The 20,288-nt window shown below is 46.4% G+C and overlaps 1 protein-coding gene across 2 annotated transcripts; it reads right to left on the bottom strand.

The window, feature by feature from the left end:
• MCM10 (minichromosome maintenance 10 replication initiation factor) lies at window positions 62–20,213 on the bottom strand. Of its 2 annotated transcripts, none has more exons than XM_021384395.1 (20): window positions 20,152–20,213; window positions 19,676–19,728; window positions 18,364–18,684; window positions 17,498–17,602; window positions 16,765–16,899; window positions 16,301–16,475; window positions 15,436–15,601; window positions 14,597–14,764; window positions 13,317–13,433; window positions 11,656–11,855; window positions 10,533–10,633; window positions 9,594–9,695; window positions 9,398–9,515; window positions 8,149–8,377; window positions 7,879–8,035; window positions 7,052–7,170; window positions 6,083–6,196; window positions 5,171–5,316; window positions 4,920–4,962; window positions 62–4,550 (listed from the first exon to the last, which is right to left on the bottom strand). In XM_021384395.1, the coding sequence occupies exons 1-20, from the start codon at window positions 20,211–20,213 to the stop codon at window positions 4,467–4,469; spliced, it is 2,715 nt and encodes a 904-aa protein (XP_021240070.1). In that variant the 3' UTR covers window positions 62–4,466. The 2 variants fall into 2 exon arrangements, with proteins under 2 accessions (XP_021240070.1, XP_021240072.1); XM_021384397.1 differs by lacking the exon at window positions 20,152–20,213 and adding an exon at window positions 20,054–20,137.

Genomic DNA, 20,288 nt, shown 5'->3' with positions numbered 1-20,288 from the left:
TTCCACTCTGCCCTTCTACCTGAAAAAGGCACCAACAAGGCACCAAACTCTGCTGCTGCATCCCAGAACTGCTGGGGCACCTGCTCTGAAACGTCCTGAACCTTCTCAGCCTGGTCTTTGTTTGCTGCATGACATGAGTGAATGAATTCTGGTGGCTGGAGGCTCTGCTCAGCCCTGCTCGTACTCTCTGCTGTCTCCATGAGCACCTTGGGCATCCTGTCCAGTTGCTGGTACAGTCTGTGCTGTTGGGGCTACACCTGTAGCTGAGCTGACTGCAGAGGGAGCTATGGCCACAGGGAAAAGCTACAGGTGTCCACTGAGTCCCTGTTTTTGAGTTTCCAGACTCTCTTAGTAGGACTGCAGGAGAGAAGGGAAGGAAGAACCTTGTTTTTCAAAGTCTGTGGATCAATGCTTAAGTTTCCTCTTTCCGAGGAACGAAGATGCTAAAGACCTCTTAGATCATTAGACCAACCTCTGGAGTCGTCCTTCCTGATGAGAGATGTGCTTGTTCCTTCTTACAATAGGTCCAGCACACCGTAGAGGTGAGGTTGCCCAACATTGTGCCAGTTGAGCTCACCAGCACCGTGGTAATGCAGAGGGCTCTGATCCCTTCCCCCTGAAACGACTCTGGGCGCTGCCAGGTTGACCAGAGCTCCTTGGCTCCTTCTCAGCCAGCCCATTGGGTGCAGGAGAGTGGCTGGGACCTGGAAGTTCTTCCTGCTTGCTCTTCCACCCAACAGTGATTCCACAGTGATAGTTTCCAAAACACACGCCCCAGCGGTTGGACACAGACCTCTGCAGGTGTGGTGAAGAGGACGTCAGCCTCTGTGCTCTCTGGATGCAGCTTTTGAGGTGCTGATGGTTTGGGGCTGGTGGAAGGGAAGCCAGGCGTTGGGTACCAACACATTTTCCCTTATTCAGCTGTCTGCATTTGCAGGAAGCCCCGCTGGTAAAGCCTCACGAATTGCCTTAACGTGTTGAAAGTAAGTGCTTCTGTGTAGCCTGGTAAAAGACAATAAATGCAGAGGAAGTCCTTTTTTAAAGTTCAGATGCGTTTTTCTAGACTAAGAGTTCAGATATCAGATTTAATCTGTGCCTCCTGACCTCCCTGACAGCTGGTGCTTTGATAGGAAGGCACTTGAACGGGAGCCAGAGGAAAGGTTTTGAAGCCTGGTTTTGTTGCCTACTGCTGCAGATCAAAGTTGTACCTTCATACAAAAGAAATGGGGAGAAAAGGAAGTTTAATTAACCATATTACAAGCTTTCAAAGCTGATTCAGCTCTTCAAAAGCTTTTGCAGTTTAACGAAGCTGAGACCCAAGCTGTTTCCTATGCTGAGGTGTCCAGGCTCAGTGCAGCTCCCCAGAGGATGATAAGCAACTGACCACAATTTAACTGCAAGCAGTACCTTTCTCCTTAGCAAGGACGGTTCCTGATGGATAGTGGACCTGACCCAGCACTGGAGATATCCTCAGCCCCTTGTGCTCTTCTCCCCTTTCTCCAATAGGAAGCATGTACTCTTCATCACTTATGCATGAGCTTCAAGAAGAACAACGGGTTACCGTTGTTGTGTCTCTTCTTCTACACAGATAAACTGCTGCTGTCCTTATTTTACTGAATTATTTCATCTCTGCTTTGGTTTCAAGACTCCAGCACTCAAGCTTTCCCATGAGCTGCTTGATTATTGTGAGCCCCAGGGCTCACCTTGTCATGGAGCAAGAGGACACAATGTTCTTCCCTCTCCTGTGTATTCACAGCTCTAGAGCAACCAAACTCCCAGGGTTCCTAAAGGCAGGAAACTACCTCTAAATGCAGTTATCAGCGTTTCTTTCTTTGGCTTATACGATGAACACCATTAAGCTCTGCTTGACCAAGGGCTGGTTACGAAACCAGTTGCCTGTGGGAGGGGCGAGCAGGAGGAAGAATCTTTAAAGTGGCCTCCCATGGCCTGGATGGAAAACGTGTGCCTGAGCATCAGCCTCTGAGCAGGGAGTGCCACCGCTCACAGCCAGACAGATGGGCTTTCTGCCCTCTGTGTAAGTAAGTGAGTAACCTAACCAAATACTGCACTGCAAAAGCTTTTTATGCAAATACAAAATAATGGCTCTGAGGCTGAACAGCTGCAACACTTCAAAGAAAACCTGACCTACAAAGAAAAATGATGACAGGAGATGTGCTTCAGTTCTTGATTTTTTCCTCTAATATCTCTCTTGATATATTTTTTGTTGATACTACATTAATGTAAGATTATTAATAATCATAGTATCGTAACGATACTTACAATTAGATGAAATTATTGCTGTAGGATTCTATGCACTACTGTGTTTGTTAAGGTTTAGCAGGCAGCCTTATGGAGCTAATGCACAGTGCCCTGACCTTGCAGCAACCCTGATGGAGCGAGGGCACTTTGCACCTTGCAGGAAGCAGCCCCTCTGCTCTGACGATGCACTTTTGGCATTACATTTCCAGTGCAGTTTTACTTAACGCTTTAGAGGAGGTGGCAGGGGTTTGTGCACTCACAGGGTAGCTCTCGTCCTGCCTGCTTCTGCTGGGCTGGAGCCATCTCTGGCATAAGCAGCTCTCAAAATAGACTGAGGCACGTAGAATCGGGAAAATGAAGCCCCACCACTCCCTCGTTTCCTGCTGGGTTTAAGCAAAGCAATTGGTTTTGGTACCTGCACCCTGCTTTTGCATGCAGGGATCAATGGAGACCGGAGTGCGTGCACCTTGTGAAGATAAAGCACGCCCTCACTTCTGACAGTTGGATTGCTGCAGAACTTCCTTTCTAGGGGCCTGGGATGGGAGCTGGAAAAACCCTGAAGCTTTCAGCTTGCTGCCTGAAGGCCGATGCAGAATTTCACTCTGCTTTTGTGGACTCCAATTGAGTAATGCCTGCCTGCCTGAATGAAAAAAAAAAAACAAAAAACCAACAGTGTGGGAGCCAGTTACAGACCATGAACCAATTTCTTTTGGTGATTCAGCAAGGAACTCTCAGGCAAATGAAGATGCTGAGCAAGCACCAAGCTCATCATCATCCTTAGAGAAATGAACCCATACAGCCCCAGGGAGTGCTCTATTGCACAGTGTTTATTCTGAATGAATCAAGAGGAGATGTTTCCAAGCAGTGTCACAGTTCCATATTTGCAGTCACCAAACAGTGACACACCCCTGCCCCCCAACAAATGGTATCGAAATGAGACTGAAATGAATGTAATAAGCTGAGCTGATCTGCCCAGCAAAAGCACCACATGGAGATGAGGGCTGCAGAGTATGGAGGTAAATTGGCACACCTGCTTAAAACAGAGTCACTTATTTGCAGCCCTTGTGCAAGCAAACACAAGGTATTGATGAGGCCACAGGGACAAGAGGCTGCAGCAGTTTCACCAGAACATAGGCAGCTGCTGATGTTAGGTACCTAAAGACACCTCCTGGGCACAAGTTGGAGGCAAGAGAAAGATGAATTCAGCTGGCATCCCTACCACCATGTGCTGGGAGAGATGTGCCAGCATGGGGACAGCCCTCCTGCTGAGCCACCCGGGGAAGCCTGGTCTTGCTTCACCTGAGACAGCTCCTGGTCCCCTGGCAGCAGTGCCAGCATCGGAGGTCCACATGGTAATAACTGGGAAGGATTTTTAGAGATAGAAAGAAGGGTAAAAGCTATGAAATGTAATCACTCTGCTCTTTAAAAGCACGCGCAAAGCAATGCCAGATTCATTAAAACACCCTTTGCAAAGTGGGAGTTGTAGCTGTACAAACGTGGTGCAGATGGTGCTGGGAATCCAGCCTGGGCTGCATGGTAGGGAAACTGCTTTTAAAAGAGCTCTGGCCAGGCTCCAGTGCAGACACTGTGGGCTTGCAATGCTAAAGGCACAGATGCATTTTTGAAGTCGTAAGTCAAGATGATGACCCAGGAACCACTTGAAATCTGTTCTTGAGCAGTCCAAGTGAGTAATTTTGGGCCCGAGGAGGACCTACTGTGTAGGTAGAACCCTCCTGCACCCTTTTTCTGCCCTCAGCTGAAAAGGCACGAGGTTGGCATTACACACCACAACACTAACTTCACAAGTGCTTATAGAGTCTGCAGTCCTCCCCGTTCACGATGATTTCTTCCCTTTAAGATCTGGCACAGTCATTCAACGTAAATCGTGGGATTCCTAGGGTTTTCTCAGTACAGATTCCACACTACCATTCTGTTTTCTAGGTTAAGTCTTGTAAACAAGTTGTTACTAAGAAAGAACTGACACGAATGTGTATTTCACACGCAGCCTCATTCAGTCACTTTTAAGATCAAAGCTGGATATCCATGCAGTGGTTTGGCAAAGACTTTGTGGACGTCCTTCCCACAAGGAATTGATTTCTCTGCTCATTTGTCACCCCAAAGCCAGAATCCTCCTGGCGTTCCAGTAAAGAAATGTGTGGGTTAGACGTAGAAATTCATCCGTGCGTTGGGAAAACATCAACTTCAGGTCACTTCAGGCTATTGAGGAATTTTGGTTGTTCTTCCCCTCTTGGTAAAAGTGTTTCTCCACCGATCTTTGGACCTTTTTTCTCCTAGAAATGTGAATCACAGAGAAAAGTTAAAACATGTCAAGATGTTTCCCAGTTTTATCGCAGAGCTGGGACTAATGTATCTGATTAAATGTTGACAGACACTCCAGAAATTTTCACATTCTGACTACTTACAGATATGGAAAAAGGAAATTCTCCATGGTTAATTAAAACAGTTTCAAGAACAGAAGGCGAAAGGAGAAAAAGTCCACTGAAACAACAGCCTGCAGGTATCTGTAGGCGACCGGGAAGATGCAGAGCTGCTTGGCACTGCTGGCAGCTTATAAGGGAACTGAAGCAAAGCTGGGACAGAAGCACCAGGAGAAGCAGCCAGAGCACTGGGGAGCTCAGCAGCTGCTGGTTCACGCTTACCTTCAGCATCCCGTCTCGCTCCCACTTGAAGAGGCCGCAGGTACTGAAAGATGAAGGTGGCAGGTGAAGACCGCTGTGTGCTGCACAGTACGAGGGGACCCAAAACTACCCCCCTCTCCCCCCACCACACCACTTAGCAGGAAGGACTAACATTATGGTTTTAGGATGCAATTACACGACTCCCAGCACACTACTCATGAATGAGCAGCACAGAAGCCCAGAAGTACTATTTGACAAGGCTTCTTTCTTACCTGCAGGGCTTTTTTGGGAGCCTGTCAAGGGCAATAGCTCGGTTGCCACAAGGACATTTGAAAAACCGCTTGATGCCATCATGCCAGTGGTAGTCGTGGTTATCCTGCACGCAGGTCTCCAGAGGCTTGAAGTAGGTGTAATTACACTGTCAGGGAGGAGAAAGAGAGCTGTGAGTGCTTCACCAGCATGTAAGGCCCAGTCTGCAGGCTGAGGACAGCTGATTACCCAGAGCAAAGTACTTTGTCTTCTGTCTGGAGGCACCAACCACCCCAGGCTTTGACCCTGATCCTTGTAAGCCATCCTCCCTGCTTTTCCACCACTCTGTGGCCCTGCTCCCAGCACCCTGCGAGGCACAGAGTCACCCTCTGTGCTGCCCTGAAGAAGTAGGAAAGGCAGTGGGAGGGAAAGTATAGCAGAGGCTGAAAGTCCAGAAACGGGACAGAACTCCTTTTCCCTCAGCACATTTGGGATATGTTAAACTCTGTTCCTTTTCTTGATAGCAAAATTCCAGGAAATGCAGACAAAAGGAATCCCAGTATTGTGTTTTTCAAGGCATGAGGCTTCATTTATCATGGAATATGGGGAGCTGAGGGTCCTGGTACAAAGAACTTGAGGGACGAAGCTGAGAAATGGATGCCAGCACACCAGCATCCAGGGAACCCACTGTAATAAACAAATTGAGATGTTGAGCATAGCACTGAAGTCTGCCTTGACATCTTCATGTCTCAAAGTCACTCAGTGCCCAAGCTGCTCTCAGCGACGGCCACAAGGAATTAAGCTATCTCCATTAAATACCTGCACTGAACTACGGCCAAGTGAGTGACTGATGGGGGTGTGCAGGATGGCCCGGTATCATTTTGTGCAATCTGTGTCCTAATTGCCTGCTGTCACCCCGACTCCACCTCACTCACCGTTTTACATGTCACCACTCGACATTTCACTTCTTTAATGCTCCTCATCTTCTCTTCCATTTCTTCTTTTTTCACCAGTGGCTGGAAGTATTGTTCTTGTAGCTCAGCCTCAGCCTGCAGGGGCACAGGAAAAGGGATGTGGGGAGAAAAAGATGCAAGAAGCCACTCCACAAGTGGCCTTTAAGTAAATTTCTAGGCCTGTTAGGAGTAAACCGAAGTCTGACAGCCAGAGAAACAGCAAATATGTCTTGCTTCAAAAAATCCATATAGGGCACATGCCGTGCTCCACTGCCACTGAAACCAGCTGCCTCTGAGATATCCAAGTGGAAGGGCTTACCAACAGCAGGCATGAGTGAAATGAGCACACGCCTATGACAGTGCAGCTAGAGCTCAGGTGGGTAGATGTAATGAATAGGACTGGTTCTTAGCCAAAATGTTACAACCTCAGCAGACCTCAAAACAACTAGGAATCCATACTAACACAGCATGACCAAGAGTCATGTCCACTGGAGATGCAGTATTCCTAGGAACATGCTCAGCCTGATGAGAGAAATCCAACCTCTTAGCTCTTCGGTGCAACCACCAGCATTTCCACAGTGCCACAACTTAGACAAGTCACAGACAAAGTCGTGGCTGTCTTCATGTGGCCAAGCTGACACAAAATGAGGTATTAAGTAAGCACACAGTTCATCTGGGTTTTAAGGCAGAAAGATGTCTTTGATCACCTGCTAACCAGAAGCCTTGCTCATTCTTCCAAACAGAAAAAAAGAGAGGGAGACAACCTGAGCTTACTATGGTTATGGTAATAATTTTGTCTTGCCAGCAACGTGCTCTGTGTCCTCAGCGCTCATCATGCTGACTTGGTGCCTATGACACGTTTGGGTGCCTGCTTCTTGCTGAAATCATTACCAGCAGTCCTAACAGCAACCTAGTTTTAAGCTATTAGTCATGGCTGGATTGAGGCCATACCTCTTTCAGGACACTTGTGTGCTTGGATTTGGCATTCAGGATTTTCTGGAACTCTTCTGACTCCAGGTAGGCCAGCTGCTCGCGTCGTTTCTTCTGGGCAGGCTCCTGTTCATCCACATCTAAAAAAACCAAAAGAGTTCAGTCCTACAGAAACTAAGTTCAAACAACATTGTGATTTTTAAGCAAGATCACTGGAGGAGATTTTGGAAGTCTCAGATCTCTCAGGCAGATGCTCAGGTCGAGCAGCAGCCTTTAGCTTCACCTTCTCCTGAACTACTAAGTTCAAAGCTGGCTTCAGAAAATAAAAGCATTTGATACATAACATGGCATCTTCTCTTGAAACACTGTATCAGAAAGTTTCATACCACTCCCAGGGGAGCCAGCATTGCTGCCTCCCTTACTGATGGGGAAGTTCTGTAAGAAATGGAGGAATACATCCAAGATCCCATAGCGTATCACCATCAGGGAAACTCAAATCCCATATAAAAGTCAGTCACCCTACTTTCCCAGGTGGGATTATTTCTTGATTTCCCTTGATGAAGTTAGCCATGCTTTGCTGGTGCTAAAGTGCTGCAAGAAAAGGAACAGAGATGAGGATAAGGAGCTGTCTATCAGAGATGACATCTCACACTCTCTCCAACAGGATTAGAGATCATTTAGCCTTTGAAACAAGAGCACTCTGCAAAAAAAAAAAAAAACCCTGAAGTTCTAAATAGACCTAACTCAGCCTCTTTCTGGCATAGCAAGACACTGACCCAGTTAATTGCGCTCTGTCCAGCAGAACATACGAGTATTTTTTTCCCTTTCTACAAACTAACATTACTTACCATTCTCTCCTGCATTCTGTGACTGAGCAATGTTTTTCTCAACTCTTTCAACAATTTCTAGGACACCATCAAGATCGGCTCTTTTCCGCTTGGCGCTGTTTGGATCGGTTTTAGCAAGAACGTGGCCTTTTGCTCGTAGGCGGTGTATTGCAGCCAGCTAGAAAATGGGAAAAAACAGTGTGTTGGCAACCAGCCCGCATCCCACAGATCAAATTTCCCTTAACCTCCCCTTCTTCATGGGGAAAATCCACTCGTTCAAAGCGCTGTTACCTTTTTGGCTTCTGCCAAGCTGTCCAGCTTTGGTGTTGGAGGTGGAGATCCGTCAAAGAAAAGGATATCTTCTCCTTCTGAGAAGCCTGTGCCCAGCCTGGGCCTTGGAGGAACTGACATTTTTGCAGCTTTGGGGAATTCTGCCCCGGGTGTTGGGGAAAGAAGCGAAGTCTGTCTGGAGGTGGATGGCAGAGCGGGGCTTCCAGCTTTACTTGTGTTCTGGAGAAACCTTTTAAGACAAAATAATCCACTGAACACAGGGACAAGAGTCAGAGACAGAAAGGTCTGAGAAACAGACAGGAACAGAACGGATGGTGCTGTTTTACCTAACTGGCCTTTTGTTGCTAGAAAAACACACACAGATTCAGGAGAGCAAAGCAAAACTGGTAAAGGATTCCCTGGGTCACTGAAATCAAGAAGTCACTGGAAGAGGTGAACAACTACTTGCTTTCCAAAACAAAAGCAGAGAGGCTTCAAATGAAGCTGGCAGATGGGAGCTGAAAGCACTCGGAAGAAATGGGCTTTTTGTGGAACAGGTCATTACGCAGTAGGGTTCTTTGTCACATGAGCCACATAAATACCTAAGTTTACTTAAGTCATGGTAAAGGTTGGACAGGTTTGTGGGAAAAAAACAGTCCCTTCATTGTGTGGCTCTGGGCAGCCTGGTCTAGTGGTTGGCAACCCTGCACTCAGCAAGGGGGTTGAAACTAGATGATCTTTGAGCTCCTTTTCAACCCAGGCCATTCTATGATTCTGTGTTGTAATAGATACCACCTTGAGCATGGGAAGTCCCTGAAACACAGTGCTGTAGACCGAGAGTACCTGGGGGAAGTTTCATTATGATCGTACCTCAGGTTCTGTTTTGGATCCTTGAGGTTTTGGTTTTGCTCCTGTTGAGCCTTTTAAGGCTACTAGGCTACATCAATCTCTGTGTCACCAGGGATGGCCCTCATGGGACTTTGCTCAAGTCTGTTAACAAGAGATGCACTTGGCAAATTCTTGCATGCACAAGACCCTTGTAGGCCAGCAATGAACAGAACTTGGGAGTCCTGATCCCAGCTTCCTACGCTCATCAACATCTTCCCACCACACCTTCCTGTTGCTAGGCAGCACACCAGAGTATTTGATTCCCCACTGAATAAACAGTGTCAAGTTTTTATTAAAAAAAAAAAAAAAAGCAAACTTCCTCCACAGCTGTACTTTGGACCACAGTAATAGACCTCTTTCTGTGCAAGTCAGTATGCATTACCGTCTCTGAATCTCCTCAGATCGCTTTTTCCTGGCCTCCAGCAACTTCTGTTTCTGTTGCCTGAGCAGTGCTGATGCGGAGATAGACTGGAAACCGGCATCTTGCTTCTTTTCAGCATCTATAAAAACAAAACAGTGTAAAAAACCACCAACATCTGCTCAGAAAGAGCTGAGTGTTTGCAGGCACAAGGACATACCTACTTTGGTCCAGTGCTTGCAGAGGTTTCGTGCTCCAAAGGTTGGCTGTGCCAGCAGTTCTTTGAATTCCTCAGAACACGGCACGGGTCTCTTTGCTGCACCTGGAGAGGAAGAGGAATACATCCAACGTAGTGTGAGCCAGGAAGTGAAGCACACCTTGTTTGTCTCTGCTGTTCCCAGCACTCCCATTTGTGGGCAGCTTTTGCCTGAGAGGCCCTCATCCATCACATCTTTTCCTTGGAGAGCAGCTAAAGGCTGGAGACAGCGCACGCAGATTGCTGCCTGAAATGGTGGCAACTGAACAAACTGAAACGTGGATAAGACGTCTAAGCAACATCTGGAGTGCATGCTTTGAATAACCTATCATCTGCTCTCCATTGAGTGTAAAGGTGTAATATTAAGTGCTTTTCAGAAAAGAATCGGAGGCAGAGAGGATCGATGAATTTCCAAAGGCTATGGAGGAAACATGCTTTGAAGATGACAAAAGAAAAGCTCTAGAAACAGACTGGGTACTCAGCAGATCCCCTGCATTGCAGACCTGTCTCTGATTTATACTTAGTATTCCTTGGAAGTCTCCAAGACTGACAGAAGTCATCTATTTTAATCAATTAAAATAAATTCTCTGGTTCAAAGTTCTTAGAACTTCCAATTCTCATTAATCCTGCAAAGATCTTCTGTCATTGTCCAAAGACAGAACAGGAGACTTAATTGAGGGGCACCGCTGAAAAAAGGTGCACAGAGCTACACAGTTGCTTAGCTACGTTTGCCTCGCAGCTGTGATCTCAGGAAGAAAGGAGTTTAGATCAACTGAGAAAGCCTGCCAAGGTGTGTAGCAATCATTGCCTAATTCATTCAGTGAGTAACAGGGTCCTGGGACACAGCTACGCCTCACGTTGAAAATATCTGAGGGTGAAGAGACTGCATGGGAAGTTAGGTACCAATTTTCTGCCTGGTTTCTTGGACAATTGCATCAGCTCCTCTCACGACTATATTGGAGAGAGTGGTCTGAACCTTCCTTTTTGGCACTGCAGCAGCTGCCCTAGAAAGAGGAAACAAAACCAGAACATCAGTTTTTCCAGGTTTAGAGCACAGACAGAAGCTTGAATGTTAGCCCAGTGCTAAAACCCCAGTTGCTCTTTAATCCAAGTTGGTGCTTCTCTCCTGGCATCTTTCTTTGGGAACACTAACCTAAATCCAAACTCCAGCACAACGTTTAGGATCCTTTCTCTCTCTAGGTTGGGATAGGCGTTTCTTATGCACTAAGAGAATACTAAACATGTCATTGCTAAAGCCTCACTCACAGTTAGCTCCAGGGATGGAGAGGAGGCTGGAACTGCTTCATTACAGGGAGGTCACAGCAGTTCTCAGATGGCAGCAGTAAGGGAATCAAAGCAGCGTACAAGCACAGCGCATGATCCAGCTGTGACTCAAGTCTTTCTACAGCTGCCTTCAGTGGGATTTGGATGAAGGGTTTGACCCCTCTGCTCTAGCATGAGATGCATACTGACCTTGGTCACTTAATAGTACACAAGGTATTGCGTACCATCGTCTTTTCATTAACACACAGCGATATTGTATCATTTCAGTCAAGAAAGGGAGGAGGAGGAGGAGGAGGAAATACAGAATACGCTGAGTCTGGGATTAAAAGGTAATGAGCCATGACAAAGTACAGAAGGGGAATGGCACTGAGAAGCACTCATCATGGAGTCTCGAATGGTTGGGACCTCATGATAAAGGTCATTTTATCTACTGAAACACAGTACCTGCTGGCTTCACAACGCAGTAATAACCTGGGAGGTAAAAACACATCTCTTCACATCTTATCACTGACTGATGAAATTTTCCTATCAAACAGCAGCTCTGTCACCCTGTGAGGCCAGAAGGATTGCACCATACGAGAGACATCTGTTCCTGTTTGCTGGATGCAGTTAAGTCAAGGGGAATTCTAACTAAATAAATGCCCTCATAGAGAGAGCTTCAGACTTGTATACGGGAGGGAAATTCTGTTGAAAAAGCTGGGAACTGTGCTTTAGCTCAAGGGCAAGACGTGGTTTATCTTACACCGAAGCCGCATATGCTGTTGAAGAGACTCCTCCGTAGTGAAATCCATCCTGGCACAGCCTCTCCTTCAAACTGGGATTTTTCCGTCCAGCTTTTCTGGGAATGCGGCCACCGGAGAAGGTAGACTGCAGATCTGCCCGCTTTGAGCTCAGCTTCTTGTACTGGGATTGTATGTGATACTGACAATACTCACAGTCGTTCTGAAAAGAAATTGAAGAAGTCTGTTGTGGGACACTGGTAGGTAGAATTTACTTCATTCCCCTCATGTAACCCACATGCAGCCTCCTGTGGCTGAGCTGAAGTCAGCTCGCCATTCCAGCAAGTACCCAAATCAGCAAACACACACACGCACACACACTCCAAAGATAAAATATCCCATTAAAACTGGGTGTGCTAATCACTTGAAAAAAGCTTGTGCAGCAAGAACTTCTTCCATCCCAGGAATTTTAAGACCACTCCTTGGCTCAAGTCGCTCGCTGTGTCGGGTCCTCTTGCCCAGATTAGGTCCTGATGACTCTGAATTGTATGTCACTTTCTTAATGGTATGAATCAGAAAACGGCCCGGGTTGAAAAGGACCTCAAAGATCATTTGAGCACAAAGGAAAACTAGAGCAAGAAGTCTCATGCGCTGATTTCAAACTAGTCCACCAGGTTCCAATGTTAAGCCAAGGGGGTCTGGAACTTAAGGTCATAATCTTGCCCATCAGAGACAGCAGTGCCATAAAAGTACTCTCAGGGGATTCTTTCACTTTCCACTAATGAAAAGAAATTATTCTTGCTGATACTGATCTGCCCCATGCTTATGTAACTATAATTACCCCCTGATCAAACATCGTTTGTCACTAAGTAACCAGGCAGGCAGCCCTTCTGGTTTATTCGAAGTGGCAATGGAATATTTCCCTGATGTTGAGAGCCCTGTGCACAGGCACCTCCTGGAGCGAGTCTGCAGCCATGGCCTTGTTTTGCTACACGTACTTTATTTCTCCTATTGCCATTCCAAATGCTTTTAGTTCCTTTTGAGTTCTTCATCCCTTCTCCTTTTCCTCTCCTGGTTCTAAGTGCTTCCCCACCAACAATAACCCTTTTGACTTATGACTGGGTTCCTTGCAGGTATCTTAACGTCACCATAGCCATGAAGTGACACAGTCTTTGAGTCCTTTAAACTAGTACAAGTCCATACAGTCTCCAAAAGAAGAATCCCACCACCTTTTCCCTCTTCTCTCTAGTGGCTGTGCAGGCACAAATATTCTGTCAGCTTACGGGCACGCTGGCCTGGGAAACTTGCCTGGTTAAAATCATCTCCAAAAACCCATTCCCAAGAAAAACATCATTTTACCTTGGCTGAGTTCCTCGGTGCAGTGCATGGAAGCTTGCACTGGCACAAAGGATAATGAAAGGGCACGGAGATGGTGAAATGAGTCCGGACCATCTCTTGTCACTGTAGCACCAGCTTTGAATTTAGGGAACTGCAGTGCTGCTGCTACAGGCCTGTCGGAGAAACAGCTCCTCTGGGTTACATTCCTCAGCTTTTCACCCACTTTAATTAGATACAAGTCAAGATACAGAAAGAGGTGAAAGAAGAGTTCCAGCAGCAGCAGAAAAGCAGCAGCTACATTTTTACCAACGCCTTACAGGATACTCTTAACTACTGAAGTACAAACCAGGTTCACGATCTGCAGGCAGGGATCACCATTCTTCTTCCTGGCTTTGCAGGTGCCCATGTCCAGAGCTTCACCCATGAGCAGGATCTTCTGCGGGTGGTCAACAGACAAACACACCTAGAAAGAAATCAGAACATGCCTTGAGGAGGGCTGGATATGCTTCTCTCTAGATGTGTTAGTAAAGAACATTCCTGTTCAACTGCTCGGCTCTGAAGTCATCACAGCAACTGCATTTCAACGTATGCATCCTCAGAGAGGATGAGGAGATGGAATTCTTTGTCCTTCCATATGCCAAGGTCCAAACAAAACTCACTCCTGTGGTACAAGAGCATCATCTTTGCACCACAGACACTGGGGCTTGTATTTGTAGGCAAGAAATACTTTTTGAAGTCAGTTTTAATGTAGTCCTAAATGTGTATGCTTCAGCTAAGCAGAGCCATTCAGTATCGCCTTCACCTTACCTCTGGTACGCCCTTCTACTCACCAGCAGGACTTTCTGCTGCTTACCCATGTTAATTTAAGCAATTATATAATCAACGAGTTTAATCGACAATTAATGAGATTCTTAATTTTTCCATTTGGAGAATTTAAAATGCAAAATACTCCATCACCAGCTACTAGATTGAAATTACCCTTGACACAAGTCAGTAAAAACGGTTTCCATTCCAGCGCAATTAAAAAGATATTAAAAAAGCATTTAACTTATTACCAAAATGAAGCTACCTTAAATGTTTTGATACATGGAGAAAATTAATTTGTCACGTTCCGCCGTTTATAAGTAATTGATTAAACAAATGAAGCATTATGTATCAACTTACTATACGTAACACATCATTTGTTTTATAAATCAAACACTGCTTCTTCTTAATCATAATTTTGGAACAAGGGAACATTTTCCAGTCACGTCTCTCGAGGAGAGAAATGAGCTTCCCCCAATTTTTCTGCTTGTTGAGACATTTTGGCTGAAAGCAGCTGAATAAACTGCCAAGAAAATACAAGCCCTGTGTCTGCAGAAGAGCTGACTGACCTACCAAGAGCAGGTTAAACATTAGAACAACTCTGGTTTTAGATGCCTAATAGGACTTGTTGAAGTCAGGTGTCCAGAAGGCTGGGAGCAAATACACACCGTGCAAATATCTGAATGCAGTTCAGACTCATGAGGCAGACTGTTGTCATTTCAACCTGACCGTGTTACAAAGCTAAATCTCAGGTAGATATAAAAATGCTCAGCTATGGGCTTTTTTTCCCACAGCTGATGGGCAAGTGAAAAATTCTCTCACCTCATCTGAGCCTTCCTTAGGTTTCATAGGATTTGCATTGAGCACCCCAATGACTGTGCCTTGGTCTGTCTTCCAGAGTTCTTTGTGGACGTCACCAAACAAGAAGAGCGAGACGCACTGACTGAGGTCGCGCAGGTCGTTCAGCCGCCAGATGCTGAAGGTTCTGCCCTGGAACAGACATTCACTTTCCTTTCAGCTCAGCAAGAGGACACATCCCCCTCTTGTATTGCATTTTAAGAGTTATGATTATTTGTAACATGAATAAAGTTTAGCTACAATATGCCCAGCCATGCCACACGGCCAGTTCTAGGATTCTTAGAGACTGAAGTAGCACAAAAAACACTGCTATCACCAATCTTCCTGATATTGAAGCTGGGCAGCAATCCTGCTTGCTGAATAGAGGTCTTGACCCCACTCAACCAAAACCAAGGCATATTCAGTACTGTTTCATCAGCGAAGTTCTACAGGACGTGTGCTCCATGTAGGATAGAACAATCTCTAGGGAAATTATGGAAGCACGATCCGTTGGTACATTTAAAGCAAGAGAGCTGTCTAGAAAGACTGGGAGTCACAGTCATTTCTTTGCACTGGCATTTCACACGTAACAGTGGATGGACAGATTTATGCAATGTGTGCCCACACTAGTGCCCAGGACAGTTGCTCCAGAGAAGGACTTACCCTGAGGGCTAAAAGCAGCATCATGCGTGAAACCAGATGAGCCAAGATCTCTAATACAGCTTTTCATTAACTACACGGAGGTGGGTGATTAAGTTGAATGAGTTTGTCAGGATAGAAGACCAGCATTTAGGATCCAGAAGGAATACTGCAAAATTACTTACGTTATTTGTGCTCTGAGGAGTGACCTTCTTTACTATGACTCCAAATGTTACCCAGTCTGTTTCCTCTAGATTTTCAGTAGCAAGTTTGTGCTTCAGCTGGGACAGGCGGATCAGCTTCCGGTTAGCCATCTTCCTGTCCATCTCAGCTGATGAAACCCGGGGTTTTCTACATCAAATAAAGCATATAAAAGAGAACAAATTCATTTACATGAGCGAACAGACAGTCAGCACCACTCAGCATTCTCCTGGGGAGAACGCATCTCACTGCAAAATGCCTCTGTGCCTTATTTCACCCTGAGTTCACTCGAAACAAAAGCCCTGCGTTCCCGATGCTGTACAAATGTTGGAGAGCAACAAATCAAGCACGTTGTTCTTTGTCCAAGTAGCTGCACTGCAACTTAGCCCTGAGCCTTCAACAGCATTTCTCGCTTCAGGAAGGGCTGAGTATGACAACTCTCTGGAAATATGTTAGAAATCCAGCACAGTTTCTGATGAGGAGGGCACAGTAAGTGCTCAGAGACCTCTCGTGGCCACGGCGAGTATGGGAATCCTGAGCACTCCCAAGGCTTCTGGGTGTGAAACAAAATCTGCTCAGCTGAGGCACAATCAGCCCTTGTTTGTGCCTTCTGTGATAATAAAATTACAGATTTTCATTAGAAAAGAGTAAAAACGAAAATAGAAACATAAGAAGCTAACGTTAGCTATCTGATGAGCAACCAGGCAATGCTGTGACTTTGTGTTACACCCAGTCCTCCGCCCACACCTTGTGTGATTAGCACATCACAGGACGTGGGGCTAAGTGCATTTTAAGTCCCACCACTTGAGCACAGTCTCCCCAGGCAGAGGTCGGTGCTGGGCTGCTGACCTCAATCTCAGTCCCGAGAAGGTTTCCACAGACACGGGCTGCAGTGTCGTGCTGGAGCACGTAGGCACGTGAGGAGTCTTCTCTCTGGTCACCTTACTGGGTGTGTTCCCTGGCGCAGACTTGAGAGGCTGGAACGCCAGACTGAGGACTTGTCGCGGTGGAGGAGTCTTGGTCTCTTTAGCAGGAAAAAAAAAAAAGAGAAAATCTTGATAAGGAAAGAAAATCTATAAATAAAAAATAACATTAACTTACACTTGATCAGAGGCAGGAGTTCAGTGCAACTGAGGAATAAAACATCTAAAACTGCTGTACTGGTACTCGACTGGTCTCCCAGTCAGCTAGGAACCCGTTGTACTCATTAGTATAAAAACTGCCCTGGATGTGTCTAAGCTGCTGCTGTGAAATACAAAGGCTTTCAGCAAAAGCCCTGTGTGTTTCAGTGAAAGGCAGACTGAGGATGGTACCTGCTGAGGAGGCTTTTGCTTTCTGGTTTCCTCGCTTGGCTGTTGGTAAAGGATTGCCCAGCTGGGCCAAGAAACACGGTGACTCCTGCAGCTTCTGAACTTTCCTTTCCTTTAAGGGTGGACAGGGAGATTTGCCTAGCCAAGAAAACAAAAGTATGCGTGAGATCTCAGGATCCAATCTCAAATACTAAACATTACTCCAAACTAAGTAATTGCCCGAATAAACCCAAGTCAGGGTCCCACATGGAAACCTTCCAGCTAAATTGCCAGCATCTGAAATGCAACGTGTGGAAAAGCCCCAATGATTCTTACTCCTTCTGACCTTAAACTCTCGACACCACTGAAGCCAGAAAGCTGTGCATTTCCTCGCTTTTCAATTCCCCCATGTTTCATTAGTTTAATTACTACACTCAGTATGCTACAGCAACAAACACAGCTGTATTTCCTGGGGATACCAGCATCTGAGCGTACCAATATCTGCCAGTAAGAAGGAACCTTCCCAGCAGAAGACTGGAGCACCTCAGACACAGAAGTTGCCCCATGCAGAAACCAACCCACGATGCAGATAACAAAACTGCAGCTCATTTACTCTGTACTGCAAGAAACAATCTGTGTGGGAATATAAGAGACCATCGTTCCTCTTTGCTATTCAGTGCCCACTTCTGATTATCTGCCTATAATTTGCACGTTGAGAGGCTAACAAATCAGAAACTCATTTAATTAGTCTGATTACCAGGGGCTTTCTGCTCAGGGCCTGAACTGGATTGCTGCCCGATGGCAGCCTTCTGCAACTGCTCCTGTAACATCTTCATCTGTTCTTGCAATTTTCTCAGCTCAGCTAGGAAAGAAAGAAGAAAAAGGATAATAATGAGGACAGCAGTAAGCCACAGTAAACAGGGATTTATGAAATCCTGGGGAGCCTGGCAGTATTACTACATCACACAAGATTAGGGGGAAAAAAAAAAAAAAAAGACTAGAGCCACAGTATAGATTTAACTCTGATTCTACATAGCTCACAGTGAAGGGACACCTTGCCATGGAGCCTGGAGCTGACGTACAAATATTTTGTTTGTGGTATGTTCCTTGATGTGTTGTATACATCTTTTCTAATGAACACAAGACCGTTTAAATGGCTGAGGACTGCACTCCATAGCATAAAGGAATGCTTCCAATACAAGCTTGTGGCCTGAGCACAGGAAGGCTCAGTGACCAGCTCTGCTTCCACACTGGCTGGTACAGCAGAACCTCCCACCACTAAGCCTGAGAAGGTAGGGGGAGTTATGTTTTAAGAGATACCAAGATGACAGCTCTAAGGACTGAAGCAACATTGCTCTTCATCAGACAGGACCCAAATAAATAGAAGAATTTCTCTATCCTGTTCACCATAGCTAGTCAAATCTTCATGGCTCCTCTGTGCTTCTTTTGGGAAAGTAGATTTGGTGAGTTTGGCCAAAGAGCACTGAAAACTGGATTTAGAATGCTCTATCCAATGGCTTTCACAAGGACTTTCTGTATTTCCTGTCTGAGTACCACCCTAAACTGAGAAGCAGCAGGCTCTATATGACAAATATGACAGATAAAAGATGCTGTTACAGAAACCTTGTAATTCTTCATTGGTTTTCTCTTCTCCCTGGCTGGGAGCCGAAGCAGAGACAGCTTTTTCTGCCTCCTCTTCTTCCAGCAGGTCATCCACATCTCCAAACAGCACAGCCAGGTTCTCTTTCTGCTCACAGATTACGCTGTCGTCAGCATCCACCTCTTCAGTGTATGAGGCATCATCTTCTGCATCAAAGAGCTCATCATACTCATCTGGTTCTCCCTCCTCATCCTTTGGGGCATCTTCCTTCTCAGGAGAATTCCCCTCTTCAGCTTCCTCATTTTCTTCCAAGAGGGAGACCAACAGATCCAAATCATCATCACCTGAAGCAGAAATTAAACTCAGTGTTACTTCTGTCCTTTTAGAGGAAAGCTGCCTTAGAACAAAACATTCAAGATAGTTAAATTACAGGCTAATAACAAGCAAAAGTAAATCAGAGCAGTGAGGGGAATTTTTAAAAAACTGCTTCAGCTTTGGCTTAAAGAAGACAAAGCAGCTTCCTGTCACTTGGTCGGATGGGTACATGGTTGCAGACACTCTCAGCTTGTGATCCAGGCTGGTTGGTCAGGAGAAAATTTGGCAGGCTGTTAGCACTGGAATTCCCTCCTATGCAGCTGCTTTATGACATCTTGTGCTACAAAGAAAAGCTGTGGGAGCCGTGGAGGACATGGGGACACCCATGTGGCTCTTGGCAATAGGAGCTTAAGAGGAAGATGCAAGGCAAGCAAGGAAGCATATCCTCAGATACGCTTTGCTCACAGAAGCGAATAGGGCAGCAGAGAAAAGTGGAGCAAAAGGACAAAAAGCTTAAAGAAGGTAGATTTATGTTGGATAAGGAAAAAGTCTTTTACAGCGAGGGTGATGAGGCATTGGAACAGGTTGCCCAGAGATGTGGCGGATGCCCCATCCCTGGAGACTTCCAAGGCAAGGGTGGATCAGGCCCTGGGCAACCTGATCTAGCTGTCCCTGTTCATTGCAGGGGAGTTGGACTGGATGACCTTTAATGGTCCCTTCCAACTCTAAGGATTCAATGATTCTGAAAACAGAAAAATGATAAATAAGTACAGGGATAGGAATAGGACAGACAGAGCAGAAATGCATCTACAGAGCAAAACGGGAAACATATTCAGCCTTTGGCAGAGGAAAACACAAATGCAGCCTCACACAAGGGTGAGCATGTGGAAGGCAAGGGGCAAGGCCAAAGGGAGTGCAGTCAGCACAGTGTGATCTCCTTTGTTAGGAGGCTCACCGAGCTCTCTGCACTTGGTCAGAAAGCTTCCCTGCTGAAAGTAAAGCAGCGCTTTTATCCCTTACCGTCCATGATCTCACCGGGATTCCTTCCAGAGCCCCCCAAGGCAAAACAGACTCTGTCACAGGAGAACAAATTGATATTGTTGGAATGGATATCAACTACAAATGGAGGTCACCACTCTTTGTAGATCACCACTCTTTGTGCGGTGATCTACAAACCAGCAGCTTTTTATCCACAGCTGCCGATGAGAACACTGAACTTAAAGCCACAGGCATGTTTCTACACGTGAAGCCTGACTTGAGCTGAGCCCCCTGCAGCACGAGGGCACTGCTCTGAGAATAAAGCCCTGCCACAGGCCGATCCCAGCCCCCCATACAGAGATCCCTCCTTCCTCCCCCCACCAAGGGACTCCCTCCCCGGGTCAACCCGATCTCCCCGACCTCCTTCAGGGGATCCTCTCCCCGATCCCTTTCAGGGGATCCCCTCCCCTCACAACCCCGGCCCGGCCCCGCCGCTCTCCCCTCACAGCCCCGCTCACCGCCGCCCGCGCGCTCCAAGCACCCGCCAAAACTCCAACCCCGCTCCGCCCTCCTCGCGCATGCGCGCCAGCACGCCGCTCGCTGCGTCAGCGCCATCTTTAGTGCTGGCGGCGCGGGCGCCATCTTGGCTGTGGGC

This window comes from Numida meleagris, chromosome 1 (assembly GCF_002078875.1).
Source record: "Numida meleagris isolate 19003 breed g44 Domestic line chromosome 1, NumMel1.0, whole genome shotgun sequence".
Classification (NCBI taxonomy): domain Eukaryota; kingdom Metazoa; phylum Chordata; class Aves; order Galliformes; family Numididae; genus Numida; species Numida meleagris.
This window is presented reverse-complemented; position numbering and strand designations above follow the sequence as displayed.

Coding starts and splice junctions, on each gene's coding strand:
- MCM10 (XM_021384395.1), bottom strand. CDS start 20,213: ATGCGCGAGGAGGGCGGAGCGGGGTTGGAGTTTTGGCGGGTGCTTGGA. Junction 8,378..9,397: donor TCTGAGGAGATTCAGAGACG/GTAATGCATACT, acceptor TTGTCTTAAAAG/GTTTCTCCAGAACACAAGTA. Junction 4,963..5,170: donor CTCCCAAAAAAGCCCTGCAG/GTAAGAAAGAAG, acceptor TTCATCTTTCAG/TACCTGCGGCCTCTTCAAGT.